Source organism: Sturnira hondurensis, unplaced genomic scaffold (genome assembly GCF_014824575.4).
Source record: "Sturnira hondurensis isolate 20B ecotype Veracruz unplaced genomic scaffold, ASM1482457v3 Scaffold0003874, whole genome shotgun sequence".
Lineage (NCBI taxonomy): Eukaryota > Metazoa > Chordata > Mammalia > Chiroptera > Phyllostomidae > Sturnira > Sturnira hondurensis.
Window position 1 is genome coordinate 896,837 of NW_028076505.1, and position 23,870 is coordinate 920,706.

General features: G+C 46.7%; 1 protein-coding gene across 2 annotated transcripts in view; it reads left to right on the plus strand.

The window, feature by feature from the left end:
- Positions 1-23,870, plus strand: part of SH3BGR (SH3 domain binding glutamate rich protein) — a 32,412-nt gene continuing 8,542 nt past the window's right edge. For both annotated transcript variants that reach the window (XM_037042973.1, XM_037042974.1), the window contains exons 1-5: positions 1-211; positions 6,558-6,743; positions 8,516-8,596; positions 16,788-16,862; positions 17,801-17,890. In XM_037042973.1, coding sequence (XP_036898868.1) covers positions 167-211; positions 6,558-6,743; positions 8,516-8,596; positions 16,788-16,862; positions 17,801-17,890 — 477 coding nt within the window. In that variant the 5' untranslated portion in view covers positions 1-166. The remainder of the gene's footprint in view (positions 212-6,557; positions 6,744-8,515; positions 8,597-16,787; positions 16,863-17,800; positions 17,891-23,870) is intronic.

The window sequence follows — 23,870 nt, forward strand, 5'->3', positions numbered from 1 at the left end:
GAGAGGCAGACTTTAAGTTGCAGCAGGACGGGCAGGAGCTCAGAGGAGCGCTGGGCCCCGCCAGCCCCGCCCGGCGTGCGCTGGGCTGTGTCGCTGTCAGGGTTTGTCTGGCGCCGCGTTCCTTCACAGGGGTGTGTTGGGGGGAGTCCTCTGCCCGACTATCAAAATGGTTATCAAAGTGTTTGTTGCCACATCTTCTGGGTCCATAGCGGTAGGTGTCTGATGGAATTTGTGGGCTTTCGTCCTAGGCTATTTTCCGAGTCGCGCAGACTCGGAAAGGAGCGGGGACGGCCCAGCGCTGGCTTTAAATGTCTTTTTGAGGAGTGTGGAAGTAAACGGTGAGCGAGCCTGCGTGCCCTTGCTTTCCGCGTTTGTTTTCACGGTGATGAGGAAGTGTGTAAGCTGGGTGTGAAAGGAGACATGAGCAAGGGGGCGTGTTTGATTCTGGACTTCTTAACGAGTGATTTGTGTCCTATTGTGTTGCATATATTATGGGATCAAAGGCTTTTTTTCTTTTTTTGTGCGGAGTGCTTTTGCCATTCATTCTGCAGGAATTAGATAAAAGTTGCAAAGAAAGGAGAGTTGTTTAACGGTATTTGGACTAGAAGACCAAAATGACTCCCCGGTGTAAGTCCTTGTGTGTGCAGTGTGACCGTACCAAAAGTGTAATACTATTATTTGAGGAAAATGATGTCACAGTGACAAGAACAAACATCCCTACGGCCACAGTTTTAAATTCCCCAGGAATCCAGACAGACCTGAAATAGGCTCTGCACACCGACCCCACAGCAGAGCTTTCCTTGGGACCAGGCGGGAGTCCGCCACCGCCTGTCCAGTCCCAGCCTTCCTTCTGGCCACCAGAGAGTAGTGGAGGGATGATTCCGGCTTTGGTGCTGACATTGGGACCCGCATTTTAGCAGGCGTTTGGGAGGCCCGTGGAGAGAAAACAGTTTAATTAATCCTGAGACTTGGAGACCAGGGAAGGGGCTGTTTCCTTTTTTACCCAGGTCCTGGACCGGCTCGGGTGACAGCTAGGGTTTCAGCAGTCACTGAGTTGGGGACGATAGTCTAGGTGAGCCTCGTCGGGTGGGAACAGCGCCAGCAGCAGCTACTGAAGGCCTCGCTCCTCCTTCCCGCAACAGCTAGTGATTTCTACATCTTTTAACAGGAAAAGTTGAGGAGAAATTCCACATGTAAAACTCTGAGAAATATTTTGTGGTCGTTGGTCACCTCAGAAACTTTGAGCTGACCTTCGACGAGCATGCATTGTTTTTGTCGTTTAGATAAAATAACTTTTGAGGAAAATGGTTTTAGTGGGTTTTAAATATGCTGTTGATGTTCATTGCTGGGAACTTCACCACTCACCTGCCGATCGATCTCCTGCATATTCTGCAGATCTGGTCAGAGTGGTCCCATGCATCCTTCTGGAGACAGTGCACAAGCTGATGGGTTGGGGAAGGATCGTTCGATCTCTTCCATTCCTAGAGTTGGAGCTTGATTTCGTCAGCCTCAGAGCACCAGGAGAGGTGCTGTCTGGTCCAGGACCTTGGAAATGCCACAGTAACTCTGGTTCCCTAAGCAAATAGTTGGGTGACACTTGGAACCATGTGACCTTGGAAAAGTCACCTTGCCAAGCCTCAATTTCCTTATCTGTAAATGAGGGTCCAAATAATACTCATCTGACAGGGTGCCTGGCATGGTATCAGGGGCTTCATCAGTGATTAATAAACAGTATAGTGGTTAATGTCATAATTATTAGCTCTGGTTAGTTAATATTATTGTTATAACTATTAGTCATTATAATTATTAGTTGATAATAATCCACATTATTGTGGTTGTCATAATTACTCATTAACAAGAGTAGATCTGAGTCTATGGTGATGATTTTTATAAGCATCGTCCCAAACCACGTAAAGGGAAGAATTTCGGTCCTGTCCTAGAGAAGGAGAGCGGACCATTTCTGTGGTGTCGGTTCGGAGGACTTTTCCTGGGTGGGGGGGGTCTTCTACCCAGAAGCTTCTCTGTAGGAGAACCTCAGGGCGGGCGCTGTGACTCTGGCTGTGTGGGGGGCATCAGTCTGTAAAGCTTTACTCCTGTGCCGTTAGCCCGTGTACTTCAAACACGAGTTCGCGCCTCGGACCTAGTCAACAGGGGCAGCAAGGCATTTGTTGGGTGAGTGACACGTACACGAAAGGAAGAGACGGCTGGCCGTATCTCTTGATGAGGGAGTACAGCTCGGCCCTGGTGTTGTAGCTCTCCTTTAACCGCGGGTGTTACAGTGAGGCTTTCACGGCGGGGTTTGGGTGAAGGGACCCTGGCAGCGAGAGGAGGCCTGTGCCCCCTGTGTGACCCTCCTCTCTTCCTGAAGGCCACTGTCACAGCGGGCTGGGGGACAGAGGGAGAGAGCACAGTCCTCGCGGTTTCCAAAATGGGCAGCTCTGGAGTGGCAGTCTTTGGGACAGACCCTCACAGGGCTCTTGGGTCCCTCAGTCCTTCCTCCAGCCTTGAGTGGGTGGGAACACGGTGGGAAAAGAAGGCTCTTGAATTTGGTGGATCTGGGTACAAGCCTTGGAAACTGTTTTCATTCCCTGTGCCTTTGTTATTTTAAAATGGTGATCAGAGTTCAGAGCCAGCGTGGTGGTCAGGCAGCTAAGTCAGGTAAGTGTGCTGCTGGGTGTCCAACAGAGCGGGTTCTCACCCTGGGGTGCAACATGCTTTTCCACGGGTCTCCTTCCCGGGTTCTCAGCAGGACCTGGGAGGAGGGTGCACTCTGTCCGTCCTGCGGAGAAGGTGGCCAGCAGAGCGCCTGCTCGGACAGAGTCCTTGTGAGCCCGCACGGAAATGCGGGTCACTGCTCGCTCGAGTGCACTGTGCTTTTTACTACAGTACTGTGACCTCGGTTGGAAAGGCTCCTAACTGTACAGGACGATAAACAGGCGAGTGTCCCAAAGACACTCTGACACATTAGTGGGCCTGACAGCGGCCGGGTGACTTCAGGACAGAGCACAACACTTTTGTCTGAGTAAATGTGATGGGATAGGAAGCTCTCTGAGCCAGCACTGCGGTCCCAAAGGCTCCAAATGACACAGACCCCTAAGGACGCCCAGACCCTCAAGAGCGGCTGCACCTTCCTGGGCCACCGTTGGCCATGGCGCCCTGGAGGGGAAAAAGGGTGAGAAGTAGAAGCAGCAAGAAGTGTGTCCGGTGGGAACTTCTGGGGTGCTGTGCCTGCCCCTCGCCCCGAAGCCAGGAAGAGGAGACACCCTCTGACGCTTTGTTCCTGGAGGCTGGCTCAGGAAGACGCGTGGAGAAGAGCTGCGCTTTGACCGAGGGTCTGGGGGTGACGTGAACAGAGACCCGTCAAGGGGGAGGGCTGCAGGGGAGAGTCTCCCCTGCTCAAGGTGGGCATCAGGGTGTGGGCGAAGGCAGCCATGCCAGCCAGGCAAGCTCATATGCTCCCTACTCCCCTCTCCCCTCCCCTGACCTCACCCTAAGACCCTTCTCCAGTCCTGGCAGGACTCAAGGTCAAGGGCTCCAACAGCCAGATGCCTATGCCTTTGGCCGCATCTCAGTTACTGGTGTTTGGGAGGTACAGAGGGGTATGTTTAACTTTTCTTCCCTTTCTTTTGGTGGGGGCTGAGAATAGCATTTTATACCATATGACGCAGCCAACAATCCTTGGCTTCCTTTGCTCGTCTTGTGAGAAATAAGAGTAAACAGGCCTTCCCTTCCCTCTTCCCCGTCTCTCTGATTTTCCCTCAGAAGAACCATGGGAGGACTTTGGATGCTTCTCATCTATTCAGAAATCATGGGATGAAATGAAACCCCTTTGCCACCTCATTGCAAGTCCCGGGGGATGATTGATAGAGATGAAAATAATGTTGGAGCGGTGGCCGCGGGCCCTGGCCAGGCTGCTTTGACTCCTGAGGGGTATTTGAGAAGGAAGGAAGACAGGGGTTTGGACAGAATGAAGGATGTTGTCTTCTGAATATTTCATTAAAGGTACACCTACCTGATATGAAGACACCTCTGCTCTTCAAAACAGCGAAATTATCTCTGAAAATATCTAAAGGAATGAGTAATGTATAAAGTGGTGCAAGTAATTTTGGACAGGTAGGAAAGTATGTAGAGAAAACATGATTGACTAAGATAACAATTTTGTCCAACAACCTGTCATTGGGTCTGATGGGATTTTATAATGTTCAGAAAGTGCGCTGGGAAGCTGTGGGGTCTGGAGCCCAGTTTCCAGAGGAGGGGCGGGAGGTCTGGGCCCATTCCCACCCTCCCCCCAATCCCGACGCAGCCTTGGGTGGGGGCACAGGGCTGGAGGAACAACCAGGTCCTCCTGCGGTTCTGACAGACGCTGACACTCAGGAACATGCCCACGTGCTGATGCCGGAAGCTCAAGAAAAATCCCATTATTGCACATCATTCTGTGTAACTTTTATTTTTATTTTTGCCCACACTTGCCCCAAACTGAAACACATATCTTGGCGCAACTCTTACTGATTTTAAGTGTTGTATTGTGGCTAACAACCACCTTTAATTTATTAATCTAGGAGAATGCTCTTATTTGCAATATCCTTGTTATGTTGATGGTACAAATGTTAATTAAAAGGTAAATGTATGATTACCACTAATATATATGTGTATATGTAATTCATATTTAATTTACTTTGTTAAAAATCAGTATTCGTTTTTATTGTATTTATAATTAACATAACATATACAATCAAATCACCACCCCAAACAAATTTGGGCATAAGCATCCAGGGCTTGAGCATCTGCATGTACCTTACTTTTCCTTTAATTAAGAAAGAAACACTCAGCGGGCCTGTGAACCAGACGATCGCAGTTCGATTCCCAGTCAGGGCACATTCCTGGGTTGCAGGCCAGTTCCCAGCAGGGGCCAGTTCCCAGCAGGGGATGCACCAGAAGCAACCATACATTGATGTTTCTTTCCTCTCTCCTTCCCTTCCCCTCTAAAAAGATAAATAAATAAAAAAATATTAAAAAAAAGAAAAGAAAGAAACAAATACTGAAGTCGTTGATAGAATCATTCACTTTGGCAAAAATGAATAAAGTAATTTTTGTTGGCATACTAACCTCTATGAAAGAAATAGGGTTTAAAACCATTTTTAATGTCTTGATTTCATTATGAGACAATATTCAGAGGACTTAAAAATTAAGATATTGAATATTTCATGTCAAAAATACTTAGATTTTTAATCTTAGTTTTTAAAAAAATGACCATATTTTGCCTCTTTATTATCTTTATCTTGTTATATATCTAATTTGTGTCAATGAGTTCTTTCCATTTTCCTTTTACCTAAATAAGCAGCTTACGAACCTTTCAGATGAAGACCTTGGCACAATTTCTGGTGCAGATTAGACAATCAATAAGCAAGTGTTGATTGATCATTCAATTGATCATTCTGGAACAGGAATGTCAAACTCGTTTTCACGGGGGGCAGCATTGGCCTCACGGTTGCCTTCAAAGGGCCAAATGTCATTTTCGGACTGTATAAATGTAACTACTCCTTAACTAGGGGTAAGGAGCTCGGCACTGTTGCCAGGTAGAAACCAGGTGCCGGGCCAGATAAAACAAGGCGGAGGGCTGGATTCGGCCCACGGGCCTTGTGTTCGACACCTGTGCTCTGGAAGTTTCTCCCAGACGTTGTTGAAATCTGCAGCCCAGAGTCTGCTGTAGCCTGTTTACCAGTGTTTCTTAAAAAGGGCATCATGCATTTCTGGGAGAGAGTTCTTTGACTGAAGAGAGAACATTGTAATTTTTTCTGGAAAGGGCTTCTCAGCTTTGAAGATGGCCACCTTCGTAAGAAGTGGCAGTTGGTGGAACAGGCACTCACGTGGCTCCCGGGGCTGAGAAAAGGTGTGGCCTTCAGAGCTGGGTGTGAGCGGGAAGGGAGAAGTCTCTGGGAGAGCAGGGCTCTTTCACTGAGCTACTTTTGTGGGTGCCAGGAGAAAGGTCCCCCAGCTTGCCCCGCCCGTTCTCTGTCCTTCCCTGCCAATGACTTCCACGTGGGTTTTTCAGTTTCCTGTGTTACTGAACTCCTTTTGTTCCATGGGGCTCGTGTTCCCATTTTCAGAACTGCGACTGAGTGCATTCGTGTGGGTGTATTGGTATTTGAGTTTCATGGTAAATTGCCATTTTTTTCTTTTCTTCTTCGTCGTCTCCCAATCATCATTTTTCTTCTTGACTGATTTTTATTTATTTTTTGGCATTAAAGCTTAGCAGAGAAAAGTACTCTGGAGAGCTCACACAAAAGCTGTGATGAGAGCGCATGTCTTTTTACTGGGTTAGTTATACCATGATGAGTTTCAAACACTGATGCGTTTAAAACTTCAGAATTTAAGTAATCACTCTGCTTATCCTTAGAATGAAGAGGCGTGATTTTATCGGATTTTTTTTGTTCAAATACTTTGAAAAATTATTTCTGTTATATATAGTATAATTGGATAAAGGATTTAATTTATGCAAATATAAGCAAAACATTAAAAAACCAGTCTAATAGTTATCTGTCTCTTCCTTTGACCAGATTAGGAAAAAACAACAAGAAGTGGTGGGCTTTTTGGAAGCTAATAAAATCGACTTTAAGGAGTTAGACATAGCTGGGGATGAAGACAACAGGCGGTGGATGAGAGAGAATGTCCCCGGAGAGAAAAAACCTCAAAACGGGATTCCTTTGCCTCCGCAGATCTTCAATGAAGAACAGTATTGTGGGGTGAGTGTTGGTTGCTTGGAAAACTCTTCTTGCATGTGTGTTTCTCAGAAATTGGTTAAAGCCAGTGACTTTTGAGGCAGCATTTGAAGTTCACATTTTTCAGGTCATGACCTGTTCCTACCATCTAACATCTGGACGGTAGATCCATTGTGAATAAGCTGTTATCTGAGATTTACAGCATGATGGAAACAACAAAATGATGATTCAGAAGTTCTTGGGATTAGCTTAGGTTCCTTATCTTTATCTGAAGAACTGAGGACACTCATTCAGACGCAACATGCCTTTAGTTGGAAGGACTTCTAATCCACCCTGCAGGGGACACACGTGCACCCCAGAGACCCAGGGTGGTTTTCATGTTTATCAGAAATGATCTGCAGAAGTCCAGTCCTACTATGGATGCAAGATAAGTGAATGCGTGTAAGTGTGTCTAAGTGGTTTAAAACCAGTCCTGGACATTCCGATCGCAACGGCAGTTTTATTGCGTGCATATAATGGCTCATTTCACCATAAAACCACTTCTTCTTCAGAGTTTACAGATTCTATTTAGTAAATCAAATTATTGAAAAGGAGGGACATCTAAAAACTCAAAGGACTTTAGAACCTGAGAATCGGGAGTTATCTCAGGGGTCGTCTAAGCCTTCTCGGTCACTTTGCAGATGCTGCCATGTAAGTGGCCTGTATGTGGTTTTAGGTTTTTGACACACGTAAGGGTAGGGTCAGCGGTAGCACAGCTGAGTTGGCTGGGGTGGTGTCTGGCTCAGGCGAGACCGCCCAGGCTGCTGTTTCTGCGTGAGCCCTTCTGTGACACTGTTGAAGGTGTGTCACAGCCCTGATGACAAAGACGGGGTGTAATATAATAGTCTGGGGGGAGATCTTTTGTATTTTACTGAAAAAAAAAAAAGGAACTCTTCTGAGTTGTTGACAACTACACTACTGCAGAGTTGGTTTAGGGCTGGATCCCATGTGAGGAGCTGGCCCCTGGGTGGGGCCTGAGCTGGGGGTACAGCTTCCCTGAGCTTCAGCTTTCAATCCACGGCTGGGTTTTAGATCCCAGTTTCCTCCATTTTGCCCAGACAACCTCTGCTCCACGCCCTCCATGATCTTGTGGCTCCTGGTATCGGAAGGGCCTGAGATGAGTCTGTGCCCTTGGAAGCTACTAGAACTACAGCAGAGAAGGCCCGTGTTGTTTTAGTCTCTGCTGATCAGCCCCAAATCCCTAGGGCCAACGGGTAAGGGAACCAGCTAAAGCTGGGAAACCCTTGGGGAAGCCTTTGACTGTGCACACCTATCTAAGTGGTGGCAGTTCCTGAGTGTGAACAGGGTGCGTGTGTGTGAGCGAATTCTCACTGCATTGCAGTAGGCATATTGAAAGTGTGTAAAAACAGATGTAAAGTTCACAGATTTCTTAACTTTGGGGATTGGTCATCTTTGGCAGAGCAACCTCAATTAATGACTANCCGGTTCCTTGCAGGCCAACTACCAGCAGGGGATGCACAAAAGGCAACCATACATTGATGTTTCTCTCCCTCTCTCCTTCCCCTCTAAAAATAAATAAATAAATAAAATCTTAAAAAAAAAAAATCTATGTTTATAAAAAAAAAAAGAAAGTGTGTAAAAACAGATGTAAAGTTCACAGATTTCTTAACTTTGGGGATTGGTCATCTTTGGCAGAGCAACCTCAATTAATGACTAATAAGAAAGAGATCAGCTTAGGTGAGGGTCCTGGCTCATAAGTGGGCAATGGGTTTAAACATTCTCTTTCTTTGTTCCAGGATTTTGACTCTTTCTTCTCTGCAAAAGAAGAGAATATTATTTACTCGTTCCTGGGTTTGGCTCCCCCGCCAGGCTCAAAGGTAGGCTTGAACACCCCACTGGGGCCCCGTGCAGGCTGTGATACGTGATGACAGAAGTCAGCATTCAGGACTGTTTAATGAATGATGATATTTAAGTTAACGTGATTTTAATACACTCCTTGTTCTGATGAACTCTTAGGCATAGAGATGATGCAAAGTTTTTACTAACACGTGTTCCAAAACTATACTTTTCACATTTTCCCTTCATTATACTTTATTATACAGAAATAAAAATAAATGGTAGTTTTACAGTACCTTTAAAAAAGAAATATCATTGCACTCAGTAATCTGAGGTTCGCTAATTAAAAGTGTAAGAATATGAGTTCTCAGGTTGTGCTTATGAAAATTTGTTATGAATTCTCATATATCTTCCATTAGTTAATTTCATAATGACATATCACCTACTTTAATTCTTTCTATTTAAAATAAATTAAGCTCTGCTTTTTAGCTGATAAAGAGGGGGAAAGTAAGATCTGGACTCAAGAACAAGGTGAGTTTCATTAGTTTTTTTTCCCCCTTCTGGTGTGGTTTCATCTTTAATTATGTATGATTACACCTATTAAATAAAGAATTGTGCTAATAGAGTTAATGTCACGAGTTTGTCCAGTGATGATCACCCAGCCTCCCTCGCTGCGGCGGCCCCTGCATTCCTCACCTCTGTCACCAGCCCCACATGGGACTCTCCGCAGACACAGGACAAGCACATGTTTGATTGATTCATTCCATAATTCCTTTGTTTGCTTGTGTGTGCCCAGCTTCATTTCTAATGAGATATGAGATGACTGAGCCCAAATTAATTCTCACTATAGGAAAAACAACCCAAATCGACCTTGTAGAGGTGGGCTTATCCCAGAGGCGTGTGTCTTTCACATGTCAGCAGTCTTCGGGTAATGACTTTGAGGTGTCCTAGTGCTTAGGCTGACACCTGCAGGCCTGGCACTAACTCCTGCCCCAGACAGCAACACGTAGACTCCATGGTTGGTTAAGGGAGGGTAAGAGGCAAAAACCTTCCTTTTTAATGGAATACCTTGCTGGCTTTGGCCAACTTAAATGTAGCCTATTACACGCACTTTATTGAGAGTGTAGAACAAGTACTAAAGGGTACTTATTTCACTTGGAAATTATGTGGAAACTACGTTCCATGCAATTTCATCTTTTTTCGTCTGGTGTTGGAGTTAGGTATAGGAGTGTGTTAACTGGGTCATGTTAGTTGAGTTATTATATTTCAAGACTAGTGCCTTCATGTTAAGGTCCATTCCTTGGTGGGGACACTCAGGACTCTTGTGTCTTGGTGGGTGGAGGGAAGAGTGTTGCAGGCAAAGAGAAGAGCAAGTGGAAAGGCCCCGAGGCAGGAGGGAGCGTGCAGAGATCTAGGGCCGCCATGGGGCCCACGTGCTGGAGCTGGGGGAGGCCCCCCAGGAGTCGGCAGTGGCAGGCGGGCAGCACCCTCGACCCCGTCTTAGGGGCAATGGGGACACGGTAAGTGTTTTGAGCAGAGGGGTAAAGGAGCCTTACTTCCTTCTTTAAAACTCATTTTGGCTATTGTGGGATGAATGGACTGGAGAGGTCAGGCTGTGACAGTCATTCAGATGAGATGTTACGGCTCAGACTAGGGTGGGAGGCTCGGACTCTACGGAAGCGGATGATTTTAGGGTCTGTTTTGGAGGAGGGGTGATGAGACTTGCTGATGGACCTCTGCTGAGACCTTTGGTGGTGCCAGCGTTGCTTGGGGTTGCAGGTGCTTATGTGTGCACATGGCAGAGTCCTTCAACTACCCTTTGGGAAGACAGGCACTTGATTTATGGAGCTGATATTATTTGTCACAGTGTCTTTTTGTAGTAAACAACATTGTGGAGAAGGCAGCAAGGAAATTAATCTCACCAAGGCTAAAAATAAACACTCGTGACAATTATGTAGAAATGTACCCTTATAAAAATGATAGTAAGTACCATAGGGGCATTATTGCTTTTAGAAAAATTTTCTTGTCTTAGGCAGGCTGTGCCAGACCAAGTGCCAGGCTGGTTTTCCTAGGTGGGCTTTCTAAGTATGCTTTGTCTCCATCAAGTCCACCTTCGTTCTTTACAAGCATCTGGTCACATCTGATTAAATGAGCATCATTCTTAATCCCACGCTCCAGTGGAGGCCTTGGTTGTATAACTGGTTTCCAATTTTGCCCTAGTAATAGGCAATATGAATTCTCATTGAGCCAAGGCTTATAAATAACTTTACTGCCATAAAGAATAAAAGGATTTAGTAAGAATTTTTAAAGTCTGGAAGGGTCAGGTGGAGAGAATATCATTTACAAACATTTCCTTTTAACTTACAAATGTGGAGTCTAGTACATTGTTATGATTTATAAGAAGCTTAAGGGGAAGGACAGAGGGCTTCCTTATGTATCCAGAATATAGAACATTAACGTGATGTCAGCAGTATTGTGAACAAAAGCTACCACCCTCCCTCATCGATTCCTTTAGTCCTGTGAATGTAATTCTGGTTCCACTGGATCTGGGGTTAGGAGTCTCATGAAGCCATCTGCCCCTTGACCACAGTTCTGGAAATCCTGACTTAGGATTGCAAAAGCTTGTAGGGAAGCCTCGAAGTAAAGCTAGCTAAGACAAATATCCCTGAATGGCCGAGACCTGAGATGACTGTGGTTAGTTCAATACTGATAATTTTCAGCTGTGAAAGGCTTGATGCGAATATAACAAGAATAAGGCACCTGGCAAGAAAATTTGGTGGTTTCTGTGGTGTGTAACCAAAATAAAAAGTTAATCCAAGAAAGTTTTAGATAAAAGGTCTACAAACATAATCACAAAGGCTATTTTGGAAGAAGACAGCAAACATTATACCTTATTGGTAAAAATGGTTGAATATAGGAAAAATATTGCTGTAACATAATTATCGAGATACCTTCTATACCACAAATATACCAAGCATATGCACCATGCAATATACCGTGAATGCTAAGCATATTCGTACCGTATGTGGTAGGGATATATCAAGACTATCAAGTAACAAGATGCAGTAGGTCTGGAGTAGGTCCCGACACCGACAAATTAATAAAACTGTGTGTGTAGGCGGTGGGCATCCCCAGCTGAAAACTACTGTCCTAAAATGTGCTGCACTTACTGAACTCATTTCGCCTTTACTCAAAATTGCTTTCCATGAGAGCCCCCTAATCATACCAGAAAATGAATATGGAAACCTTTGATTACATGTCATTTTTGTCTAGATTGAAATGAAAGAAGTAAAGTCATGAACATTTAAAACACGTAACTGAAATTCTGGTTGATAACATGTTACTGTCAAATGCCCTGAAGCACTAGGGTCAGTGTCTTTGATGCATTATTTTAGGGGAATGTTGCTAAGATACCAGTGGAAACTACCCAGTTACATCTTAGAGAAATCTCCCCTCCCCCCACTGGGTAGAGATAAGTCCAGTCATGACAACGTTAGAGCGTGACATTTACCGAATGCCGTTGGGGTTGACTATTCAGTGTCAGCACTTGTGTGTCCCAGTGAGTGCTGTCCTTGCTGGAGCCCCCTCAGGAAGTCCTGACATCACAGCAGCAATACCGACGTTGCTCTAAAGAGGTTTCAGGCCCTGGCTGGTGTGGCTCAGTGGGTCGAGTGCTGGCCTGTCAACCAAGGCATCACTGTTTCAATTTCTAGTCAGGGCACACGCCTGGGTTACAGGCCAGGTCCCCAGTAGGGGGCGTGCCAGAGGCAACCACACATTGATGTTTCTTTCCCTCTTTTTCTTTCTCCCTTCCCCTCTCTCTAAAAGTAAATAAATAAAATCCTTTTTTTTAAGAGAGATTTCAGATCTTGTGAGAGACCTGAAGGCATCTTCTAGCAGAAGATGGATTTTGAGGGTGCATCCAAGTCTGGTGACTAACACAATGATAGTAATGTTTGGATAATACAATTTTTGGCCCCAAATGACGTGTGATTAAAAGTTCTGATACTCATTTTCTGAAACGATTAGTGGGCTCCCCTCGGACGTGCTTTTGAGTGGTGGCAAAACTTTTTAAATAAAGGCAGCATGTTCCAGTCACGTGCCGGAGGAAGGACAGACGATTCAGATGCCTGCAAGCGAAGGAGCCTGAAGGGGGGAGCAGAGGGAGACTTGGGAAAACATGGGAGCGGTCCATAAGGGACATGACTTTGGAGCGGGAACAGGTTCTGGAATTTCCTCATTTACAACTGCGAGATGAACAGCAGGGAACACGGACACCATGGACGCCCACACTCCTGTTCAAGAGGATCAGCAGTGGAAACACCTCGAACACGAACCAAAACACAGAGAAAGAGGAATCACGAAGGAAAGTCAAGAGTCAAGAATCAGTCTCCAACACAGGAGACCTGGTGTGTGACTAACCGGAGTTCCAGAAAGAACAAATGATGAGAGAGATCCAGGAGGGCCTTCTGGTTGGAGACGGTGCCGATTCCTCCCCCTGCAGCCCCTTGGCCCATGACTGTGCGGGAAAACCAGAGAGGGTGCTGCCTGAGGACCAGAAACTAGAAAAGAACCCTTGAAAGATGAAGAGCAAAAATGGTTGGTTTGAGGAAGGAAGCCAAGGTCCCAGTACTGGCCAAAGGCAGGCATGGCTCTCCGGCCCTTCACACCCCACCGGAGCTGTATTCCAGCTGCGGGCAGCAGTGGGCAGTGGGCAGTGGGCAGCAGCGGTACCTGCCGCCTGGGCGGATTAGCGAGTGTGAGCTGGGTGGGCAGGCCCTGGGAGCTGCTTCCCCAGGAGGAACAGGGAGAAGGGTGCATACTGGCAGCCAGCCTCCACCCTGGGTGTACTTCCCCTGGGTAGTCAGCTGCTAGGATGATAAAATGGAAGGGCTGCCTCCAGATCCAGGAAGCCTTAAACTCTGGGGTGGGGGTGGAGAGCTCCCCGGTGGATTCAAAATGCTACTAATGTTGAGAACCACTTTCACTGTTATTATTGTAATAATAATGAAATCAAGAATTTTAAACTATCTTGGAAAAATCTAGGCGTGTGGAAGGGGACATGTGAAAAAGGACACCTGTGAGCATATATATTACGAGGGGACTGTGTATGGATGGGAGATTCGTCACCTCTCCTTCAGGCCTTCTGCTTACACGTACGATAAACCTTGTGTTGTTATTCCATGCTTATCTGAAGCTCTCTTCATTAGAAAAATATCTCGTTTCTCTCTGGCCCTCAAATTAGATGCTTTCCATCGTATGGATACACCGTACTTTGCTTTTCCATTCATTCTTTGACCACCTTTGGATCCTTCCACCTCTTGGCTGTTGGGAACACTGTGAACTAGGGTGTGCAAATCATCCTCCTTTTGTAAGTGTCAACTCCTTCTAGAATCTTCTTGTGCTGGTCCATTCTCCTCTTGTTTTGCCCTTTTTAAAAATGTTTTTTTTTTGGACTTCCGCCAAGATGGAGGCATAGGTGGAAACAGTGTGCCTTCTCCCACAACCAAGTTTGAATACAACAAAGGTTTAGTAAACAAAGATGCAGCCAAAGAACAGAAAATTGAACTATATGGAAGTCCGACAACAACGAACCGTTCAACCGGACCGGTAAGAGGGGTGGAGCCAGTAGTGGAGCAGGGTCGGGCAGGAAGGATCCCGAGACCCAGGCGACCCAGGCGTGGAGGCAACTGGGGTAGCGTCGGGTGGACCCAGTGAGGGTGCGGGGTGGCAGGCTGACTGCGGTCACACATTCGCGTGCAGATAAACCAGCAGAGGAGTGAGCAGTGAGATGGACTGCAGGCCCCAGCAGTGGACCCAGTGAGGGCATAAGGTGGCGGGCTGACCGCGGTCGCACATTCTAGCACAGTAAGACAGACTGCGCAGGCCCCTCAGGCGGGAGGCAGCAGAGGGGACCACCATTGCTCCCCATTGACCCCGCCCCCACATACAGCGTCACAACCCAGCGACTGAGTGGCCCCGCCCTGGTGAACACCTAGGGCTCCACTCCTCATATGTAACAGGCACGAACAGTCCAAAATATGGCTCAAGAAGAACTCAAAGCTCCGGAGCCGATAACTCTAAGTGACAAAGAAATAGGGAACCTCTCAGATGCACAGTTTAAAACACTGGTGATCAGGATGCTCACAGAACTCGTTGATTTTAGTCACAAATTAGAGGAACATATGAAGGCTAAACTAATTGAAATGAAGGGAAAGGCACAGAAAACCAATAGTGATGGAAAGGAAACTGGGACTCAAATCAAAGGAGTGGACCAGAAGGAAGGAAGAAACATCCCACCAGAAAGGAATGAAGAAACAAGAATTCAAAAAAATGAGGAGAGGCTCAGGAACCTCCAGGACATCTTTAAATGTTCCAACATCCGAATTATAGGGGTACCAGAAGGAGAAGAGGAACAGCCATGAGTGGAAAAGTTATTTGAACAAATAATAAAGGAGAACTTCCCCAATCTGCCAAAGGAAATCGTCTTCCAGGAAGTCCAAGAAGCTCAGAGTGCCAAAGAAGTTGGACCCAAGAAGGAACACACCAAGGCACATGATAATTACATTAGCCAAGATTAAAATGAAGGAGAGAATCCTAGAAGCAGCAAGAGATAAGGGGACAGTCACCTACAAAGGAGTTCCCATCAGACTGTCAGCGGATTTCTCAAAAGAGACCTTACTGGCAAGAAGGGGCTGGAAAAAAGGATTCCAAGTCCTGAAATCCAAAGACCTACAGCCAAGATTGCTCTATCCAGCAAAGCTTTCATTTAGAATGGAAGGACAGATAAAGTGCTTCTCAGATAAGATCAAATTCAAAGAGTTCATCATCACCAAGCCCTTATTATATGAAATGTTAAAGGGACTTATCTAAGAAAAAGAAGATAAAAATATGAACAGTGAAAGGACAGCAAACTCACAGTTATTAACAACCACACCTAAAAGAAAAGCAAACCAAGAGGACAGCTAGATCAGGAGCAGAACCATAGAAATGAAGAACACATGGAGGGTTAGCAACAGGGGAGTGGGAGGAGGAGAAGGGGGGAGAAGGTACAGAAAATAGCATAGACAGTAGGTAGAAAATAGATGGGGGGAGGGCAAGAACAGTGGGGGAAATATAGAATCTAAAGAACTTGAGACACGTGGTTATAAACTAAGGGGGGGGGAGAATGGTGGGGGAGGGAGTGTGCGGGTGGAGGGGAATGAAGGGGGGAATAGAACAACTGTAATGGTATAATCAATAAAATATATTTTAAAAATGTTTTTTAAAAATTTTCATTTAAAAATGTCTTGTCCCGAGTTCAGAGCCACCGTGTGTTGGAGGACTGGGTCCTAGAGGGGACTTCATGGCTGTTTTGCAGGTGGTATTGTCAGTGAGGTTGGGTTTTAACAAGGACTGAGCCACACATCATTGGTAACGGTGCAATAAAACAGTCATTCAAATAGAAATGGAAAGGAAAGGACGAGACTACAACAGGACTATAGAAACAAAAAGGAAGCTGGAGTAGAATTAATAATATCAGATAAAGAGGAATTCCAAGCCAAAGGCATTAACTAGGGAAAAGGGGTATTACATAATAGAAAATGGTATCTGGAGCTATTTTAAACATGTATACAAATATAATGAACAAACTTAATTTAATAGACATGTTCTACTAAACATATACATATACACACAAGAATAATAATAGATAGATTTAATAGAATGTATTTTCCTCTTTTACTTATTGAACAGTTTCCAAAGCTGTCATATACTTGGTCACAGAAAACCTTCATAAATTTCAAAAAGGGATGTTTTAGCAGACTGCATGCTTATCCCATATATAGACTTACAATCTGAGAGGGAAACATCATAAAAATTTGAGAAGCAAATATACACCATTTAAAGTAACTCCATATTCAAGTGACAATAAAACTGATACTACAAACCATCAAATAATAAGCAAAAGATTGTTTCACACCCTACTCCCAGTATATAGCTGTGTTAATCAAAAGAGCATAAAGCAGGAGGTACAGACCCAGCCCTTACTCTGACTTGTAATTGATGTTTTCTGCCTTCACCTTCTTGTCCCTGTGGAGTAAGTGGTGGTGACTGTCCTCCATACTGAGGTCACGGTGTTGTGCAGAGAAAATGAGAGATAAAGGCAAAAAAACTTGCCTAGTCAAATGATGTTCAAATGCAAGCTATTACCCTCAAAAATACTCTGAAACATTTTCAATTTATATGACGCAGGAGACAAAGCTGACTGAGGGAGAGCCTTCCCTCCCCAATGGCGACGTCGAGGGAGAGGCGCTGAGCACTGCGGAGGTAAGCGTTGGTACCTCGAACCACCTTTCTGCAGACCAGTTTCCGCAGAATGTCAGCTTGGTCCTAATCCTTCTATATCTGTGTCCGTCTGCCCACCTTATCTACCATCTGTCATTCTGTGTTATCATCCATCTATCCACCCACCCACCCACCCATCCATCGATCTTTCCTCTTTCCTTTCCTTCCTTCCTTCCATCCATCCATCCATCCATCCATCCATCCACTAGCTCTGTCTGTCTGTCTATCTATCTATCTATCACCTATCTAATCTTTTTAAATCTCTAAAATTATAAAGCCTCCCTCCCACAGGAACAACAGAAAACAAACCTTGCCTAGATATTGAATCCTTTGGCATCCTCTTCATAAGCCTTAAATAGGCAAATTGAAACTCCTCACTCGACAGTGTATGACTCTACGGTGCTCATGAATCAGATCTGTTGAATTTCACCAAGAGCGCCAGTCCTCAGTTTTGATGGGTGGTGACCCTATACTCTAGTACAGAAATTGTCACCCGGTATGCGGTGGCACACTGGGGGACGCGAGGGTTTTTAAAACAGGTGATACCTGACTATTTGGTCAGGGACACTGACCTCCTTTCCCTTACATTGTCACATAAAAAAGTGACAACAGCAGCACAACAATAGCCATCTGGTGCGAATAAATCAAAATTGTACCTAGTTTTTAAAATCGGATTGGCAAGAAGTATAATATACTTTTTGGTGTGTGCAGAATTTTATTAATTAGTTTTTGTGTGCCAGGAGGTGACAAAGGGTGACCATCGTGCCTCTAGTAGCTAAGTGACCTAATGAATAGGAGGTCTATGATTGCTTTGTTTTTACGGTGCACATCGTGGTGAAGACACCACGGCACTTGTGGCCTGGCATTTCCTGGGATGCTTATCTCAGACGAGTGACACAGCGGGTTTCCTTTATGACCAGGGGACAGAGACGGCTGGAGAAAGTGGTGAAAATGAGGCACAAGAAGAGGGCAAGGAGGATGAGGACAACCCGGCTGAATCCCGAGAGAATGTGAGTGCTGGCTTTTCTCACCGTGATTTCAGGGGCTCAGTTCTGTTCACCAAACATTCACGGAGCTCCTCCCGGCTGCCAGGGATCTTCTTGGGCACAGCGTGAGGATGGAAGGAGGGAGCCAGGGGTTTAGCCAGGGAGCAAGTGGGTCGTTTTCGTCTGATGTGTTAACTGCTGGGCTGGAGGTGGGTGCAGGGCTAAAGGGAAGCCCGAGGAAGGACCTGAACCCAGGCCTGGAGGGGCTGTCTAGACAAGACTTTATTGGCTTGTCATTGTGCTGTTAGGGTTAGGTTGAATTTTCGTTCTTTATAGAACAGGGACCTTACTCCTTGGTCACAAGTAATGACAGGCTCCCAGCATACATCCACCAAGAGCACTGCCTGTTGGGGACACACAGCGCAGGCTGTTGTGTGGGGAGCCAGTGGGAGCTGAGATTAGAAAGGGGGCCCCTGGGGAGCGGAACCGATATCAGTTAAAATCGAATCAGAGAATGGTAGCTCTCAGAGGATCTGAGGCCTGTTCCAATTGAGGGGGGTTCCAATTCAGGAGCCATAGGACAGAGGGTGGGGGAACGTGAGGAGGGGGAGAAGACTGGTTCTAGAAGCACCAAGCTAGATAATGGGGGACCAGATGGACTGCTTAATCCAAGAATTCTAAGAATGTGGCTGGGAAGGCAGGTAAGGGGGGACCCAGGTGCAGAGGGAGCTTGAAGAGGTCGGGCTGTGGGCATTGGGCTGAGCCTCCCCCAGGCAGAGTGTCGGTGGGCTTCTGCACCAGTGCGGCCGCAGCAAAGACTGTTTACTGAACCCCGATGGTGTGCTCTTTTACCAGTCACTGATTTCAAAGCGGTGTGGGGGGTGGACCCCTGTTCCCAGCACGTGGGCTGCGGGACTAGGAAGGGCATCGAGACCGGCCACCTTGCTATGAAAGTGGGGGTTTGGGGCGTGGGCATCCGTCCATCTTTGTCTAAAGGAATTTAAGTCCGGGAGGGCCTAAGGCAGTAAACTCATTGCTGTTTCAAAATATGCATAATTTAAGGCCCTTTGAAGTTCCTTTTTTATTTTGAAGAAAGGTGAAATCTTTAATTTCGACCTAGAAGTTAAATGGGGTTTCATGGCAGCCTATATCATTCAGAAATAATAAAATGAAATAAAATATAGGGACAGTTTCATCATCTTATAATTTAAAAATCTGTTCATATAATCTGAACTTGGCGTGAATTGCTTCATGCATTTAGAGTATTATTGATTTATATATGTCAAGATCCAGGTTGCTTCTTTTAAGACACAGAGACAAAGATAGGAACGGTGCGCCCAATCCCTCTCTCCCAGGAGGCCAGGAGGGAGGTGGCATTTGTGTGGTCAGACCCGCCCCTCAGCCCCTGGGCCAGGCTGGGGCAGGGGTGCGATAAGCCATCCAGTGTGCGGGTTCTCTCTGAGCCCAAGTGAATTGTAGCCTTGTGACTTGTGATACATGGAACTTTAAAAATCATTTTTGTTACTTTGCGTGGGCTGAGATGAAAAAAGAGACAAAGGAGAAGACAGTTTTAAAATTTTAGATGAAGATGCTCTTCACATGACATTATCAAACTCACTTTTTAACTTTTTAATGCTATTTCAAAAAAGACAGATGCTGACTTTTCCCTCATTTGATAAGTGATTCATGCTCTTTGACTGACTTTAATTCAGTTAAATAACAAAAACAACCCCATACTTTGTCAATAAACAGATTAAAAGTGACATCATAACATCATCATTGTCTTTGGAATTGAGTACCGAGGGAAATTCATTGAAATACAAAACAGAGGCAAAAGCCATCTGGTGTTTGGAGGCTGCATTTTGCGCTCTCAGAGCCCGCCGTCGGTTCCTGTGGCCTGGGGTCTGTCCCCAGACGTGAGGCCAGGACGGCCATCTGGCTGTCGTCACACCTTCCCCACAAGGCTCCCAGGCTCAGACGGGCGTATTTGTACTCGACAGAAAGGCCGTGCTCCTGTGCCCGAAAGGCCAGTGTTTCACCTTTTTAACATTGATCTTCAAAGTACTAGACGCATCCTGGTAGGTTCTTCTAGACATTACAACCCAGAAAAAGCCACGTCTTTTAGGTAAAATCTAGGGCTTTGTTGAGCCCTTAGGAGATTGCACGGATTCTTAAGTTTTTTTCTCCTCCTGGCCCGTTGTGTGTACACGGCTGTCTCCCCCGCCCCCGGCTTCCTGTTTCTCCCAGCACTCCGTGAGCGCCAGGAGGATTGTGGCTCAGTGGGTCTGGATCTGGTTCCTGAGCCTCGTGTGCTTGAGTGGCAGCTTCCACTATTTCCCTCCATGTCATCGGCTGGGCCTCCCCTCACGGCTGTCAGGAAGTTCAGCCGGGGGGCAGTGTTTTGGGGACCCTCTGCTCCCCAGGGTCTCAGGGTCATCCTGTGTCTCGGGCAGTGACTGGAAGAGGAGAGGGCTCTGCTACTTTGTCCGTGGTGGTCACGTTGTGGTGTGCCTTTCTGGCTGCCTGCCCTAGCTGTTGAGCACTGGTCCAGTGCAGAGAGCCCAGGGCCACCCGAGTGCCCCGGGGTCCCTGGCTCTGCTTCTGTGTGCAGGCAGGACCCGGGTGGCACCCCTCCTGGAAGGCCACCTCCCCTGTCCTCTTTGTCTTCTCTCTGGCTGCTTCCATTTCCTGACTCTAAGCCCTAAGCTCCAGGCTCTTTTTCAGGAACCATGTAGCTTCATCACTTCGATTAGCCCAGGGGTTTGAACGGCAAGGCCTGTAACTTCTTCCCTGGGGGCTGAGAACCAGGACAAATGTGTGTCTATTTTCTTGCAGCGTGGTGGGGACGGCGGCAAGTCGACTCTGGCCCTGCAGTTTTGTGTAGTAGGGAGAACAAAACAAGAAACTGTAGCGTGGTATTCAGCCACTCTATGAAAAGGAATACAAATGCATTTTAACCTTTTATTCTAAAATAATTATGGACTCACAGGGACATAGCACAGGTCTGTGTGCCCTGCCCCTGGCATCCCCCACGGGTGGCATTGTATGGTACGTGGCTGCAGTGTGACATTGGAGCCAGGAATGCGTCATTGCTGCTTCTCTGTTAAGTAGACTAGAGTCCTTGTACAGCGTTCACCACTTTTTAAATCTGTCACTTGTGTATTAAGAACCATTTTCAAGTGCATGATGGTGCCAACTCCCGTGGGAGCTGGCAGTGTCAGGCTGAGTGACGCACCCCTGAGTCAGTGTCCGAGGCACAGGCTTGTCCGTCTCATCTCAACAGTTGTGCGTGCCCACTCTGTGCACACGTGTGCACTCAAACAATGCCCTTTGGATGGGGAGAGATATTCACCTGAGAATGCTATATCAGTGGAAAAGACCAGAAACAGAGACAAACCTTTAATGACGTGGATCTCCCCTGACTTCCTGTCCAAGTCCCCAAGGTTCTTAAACGCAAGGGGCCAGGGTGTGCGCCACTGCCTGCTGACAGGTTGGAGCAGCGTTTGGGAGGCGGGATGGGTATGCTGCAGAGACCCTTGACTGATGCTGAGGGAGATGTGGTCTGTAGCTGCAGACCTGCTGGGGAGGGACGCTCTGTGAGGGCCCAGGGAGCAATGAGGGGCTAAGGGGCAGCTGGGAGCTCGTGGATGGTACCTGAAGAGGGAAGGAAGAAAGCGACAGGTCTCCTCAACTCTGGGGCACTCTCTCAGAGGGACTGCAGACTGGGCCATGGTGAGGATGTTACAAAACCCTGGAAATATTGAGGCTGGTTCATGTTTGTGTTTGGTTTGCATTGATTTTAAGTTGTGTTCTCTGCCAGATCACGTCCTCTCCAAAGTGTTTTAAGACCTTGGCCCGATTATGGTTTGTAAGTCACCCCACTTGTTCCTCCAAAACCAGTTGGGAGGAAAGTGGCTTCTGCAGGAGGCAGACACTGGTGGAGGTCCTTGGGCAGCTCCCATGTCTGGCTCCCATGGTGCCTGCCCATGGGGAGAACTCAGGCCTTGCCACTGCTCTGAGCCAGCTGCCCTGCTCAGGTGACTCCTGGCCAGCTCTCAGCTTTCTTCCACCCCTGCCACCTGTCCTAACCGGCCTGGCCTGGCCCTCACCACAGATGACACCTGTTCTTACTGCTGGCCTCATACCGCCTTGGCAGCCTGCTTCCCTGGCCAAGTGCCCACTTCTGAGGCTCCCCCAACTGGCTTTCTTCGAAGAGCAACACAGTGAAAGAATTGAAAGTTGTAGCTTTGTTAAGGGAATGGTTATACCCTGTCCTGAAATTTTGCAAGAGTTTGACCATGTGATTATAATTATTTTAATTAATTAATTAATTTTTAAGATTTTATTTATTTATTTATAGAGAGAGGGGAAGGGAAGGACAAAGAGAGGGAGGGAAATATCAGTGTGTGGTTGCCTTTCACGTGTCCCCTACTGGGGACCTCACCCACAACCCAGGCATGTGCCCTGACTGGGAATTGAACTGATGGCACTTGGGTTTGCAGCCTGTGCTCAATCCACTGAGCTACACCAGCCAGGTTGATTATAGTTATTAAAAAAAACCTTTTTGTCACTATAATTATCTGCTGAGCATAATACTTTTAAAAAGTTCCTTTTTGGCAACATCATTATCTGCCAACCATAAAAGTCAATCCAGTCATTGTATATTGGTAAGGATCTGCCTGATTCTGATGTTTTGCAGTTCTGTGAGCTAAGGATGGACATTTAAGTGTTTAGTCCATCTATCCCACCTCCTCCCGAGAGGGATTTGAGACAGCAGGGGCTACCTAAGTGCATGCATCCAGTGCTGTGTTGACAGATGGTGCTGCCCCCTGCCAGGTGCAGTTCCAGGGACTGGGCCTGGGCCATGACACACAGTCCCTGCCTCTAGAGCGTGGGCTCTGATGGAGCTGGTGATGGTCAGATAGAAGGTTCTTCAGAGCTTGCTTGACCCGGGCATTTCTGAAAATTCTCCGAGCAATTGCTTTCTCTGTTTAATGTCTCCTTCAGGAAATTAAGGTCAGTTCAGGTATTGATGAAGACTCCACAGTTCCTGTCCTGTGATAATGGCTGCTAGCCAGCCTGTGAGACCCCCGTCTACGCTCTGGGCTAGCTCTAAGGATGACCCATTTTTGATAGTGTATCTCTTCTTAATTCACTTGTTTCAGCTGAGTACTGTCAGTACAAATACTTGGATGTAGAAAAATGTAAAACTCGGACTTCCGCCAAGATGGAGGCATAGGTGGAAACACTGTGCCTTCTCCCACAACCAAGTTTGAATACAACAAAAGTTTTGGAGAACTAAGACACACCCAAAGACCAGAAAAAGGAATTATACGGAAGTCCGACAGCTACGAACCGTTCAACGAGGACGGTAAGAGAGGCGGAGCCAGCAGCGGAGCTGGGTCGGGCAGGACAGACCTAGGAGCGCAGGCAGCCTGGAACTAGTTGGGGTGTGGAGCAGACTGACCTCGGTTGCACATTCGCGCGCAGTGAGACGGACCACGCAGGCCCCAGGGGGCGAACCCAGTGGTGGAGGGCTGACAGCGGTGGCACACTCGTGTGCAGTGGAACGAAACGCGTGGGCCTGGTGACGGTGGTGGCTGTGGTGCCGGTGGGGGTCGGGGCAGCAGGCGGAAGCCATTATCCCTCTTTGACCCCGCCCCCACATACAACGTCACAACCCAGCGACTGAGTTGCCCTGCTCTGGTGAAAACCTAGGGCTCTGATCCTGCTACTTAACAGGCACGAACAGCCCAAAAGATGGTGCAAGAAGAACTCAAAGTCCCAGAGCCAATAACTCTAAGTGACCGAGAAATTGCCAGCCTCTCAGAAGCCCAATTTAAGACACGATTTATCAGGATGCTCACAGAATTGGTAAGTACAGTCACAAATTAGAGGAACATATGAAGGCTAAACTAATTGAAATGAAGGGAGATGTCCAGGAAACCAATAGCGATGGAAAGGAAACTGGGACTCAAATCAATGGAATGGACCAGAAGGAAGA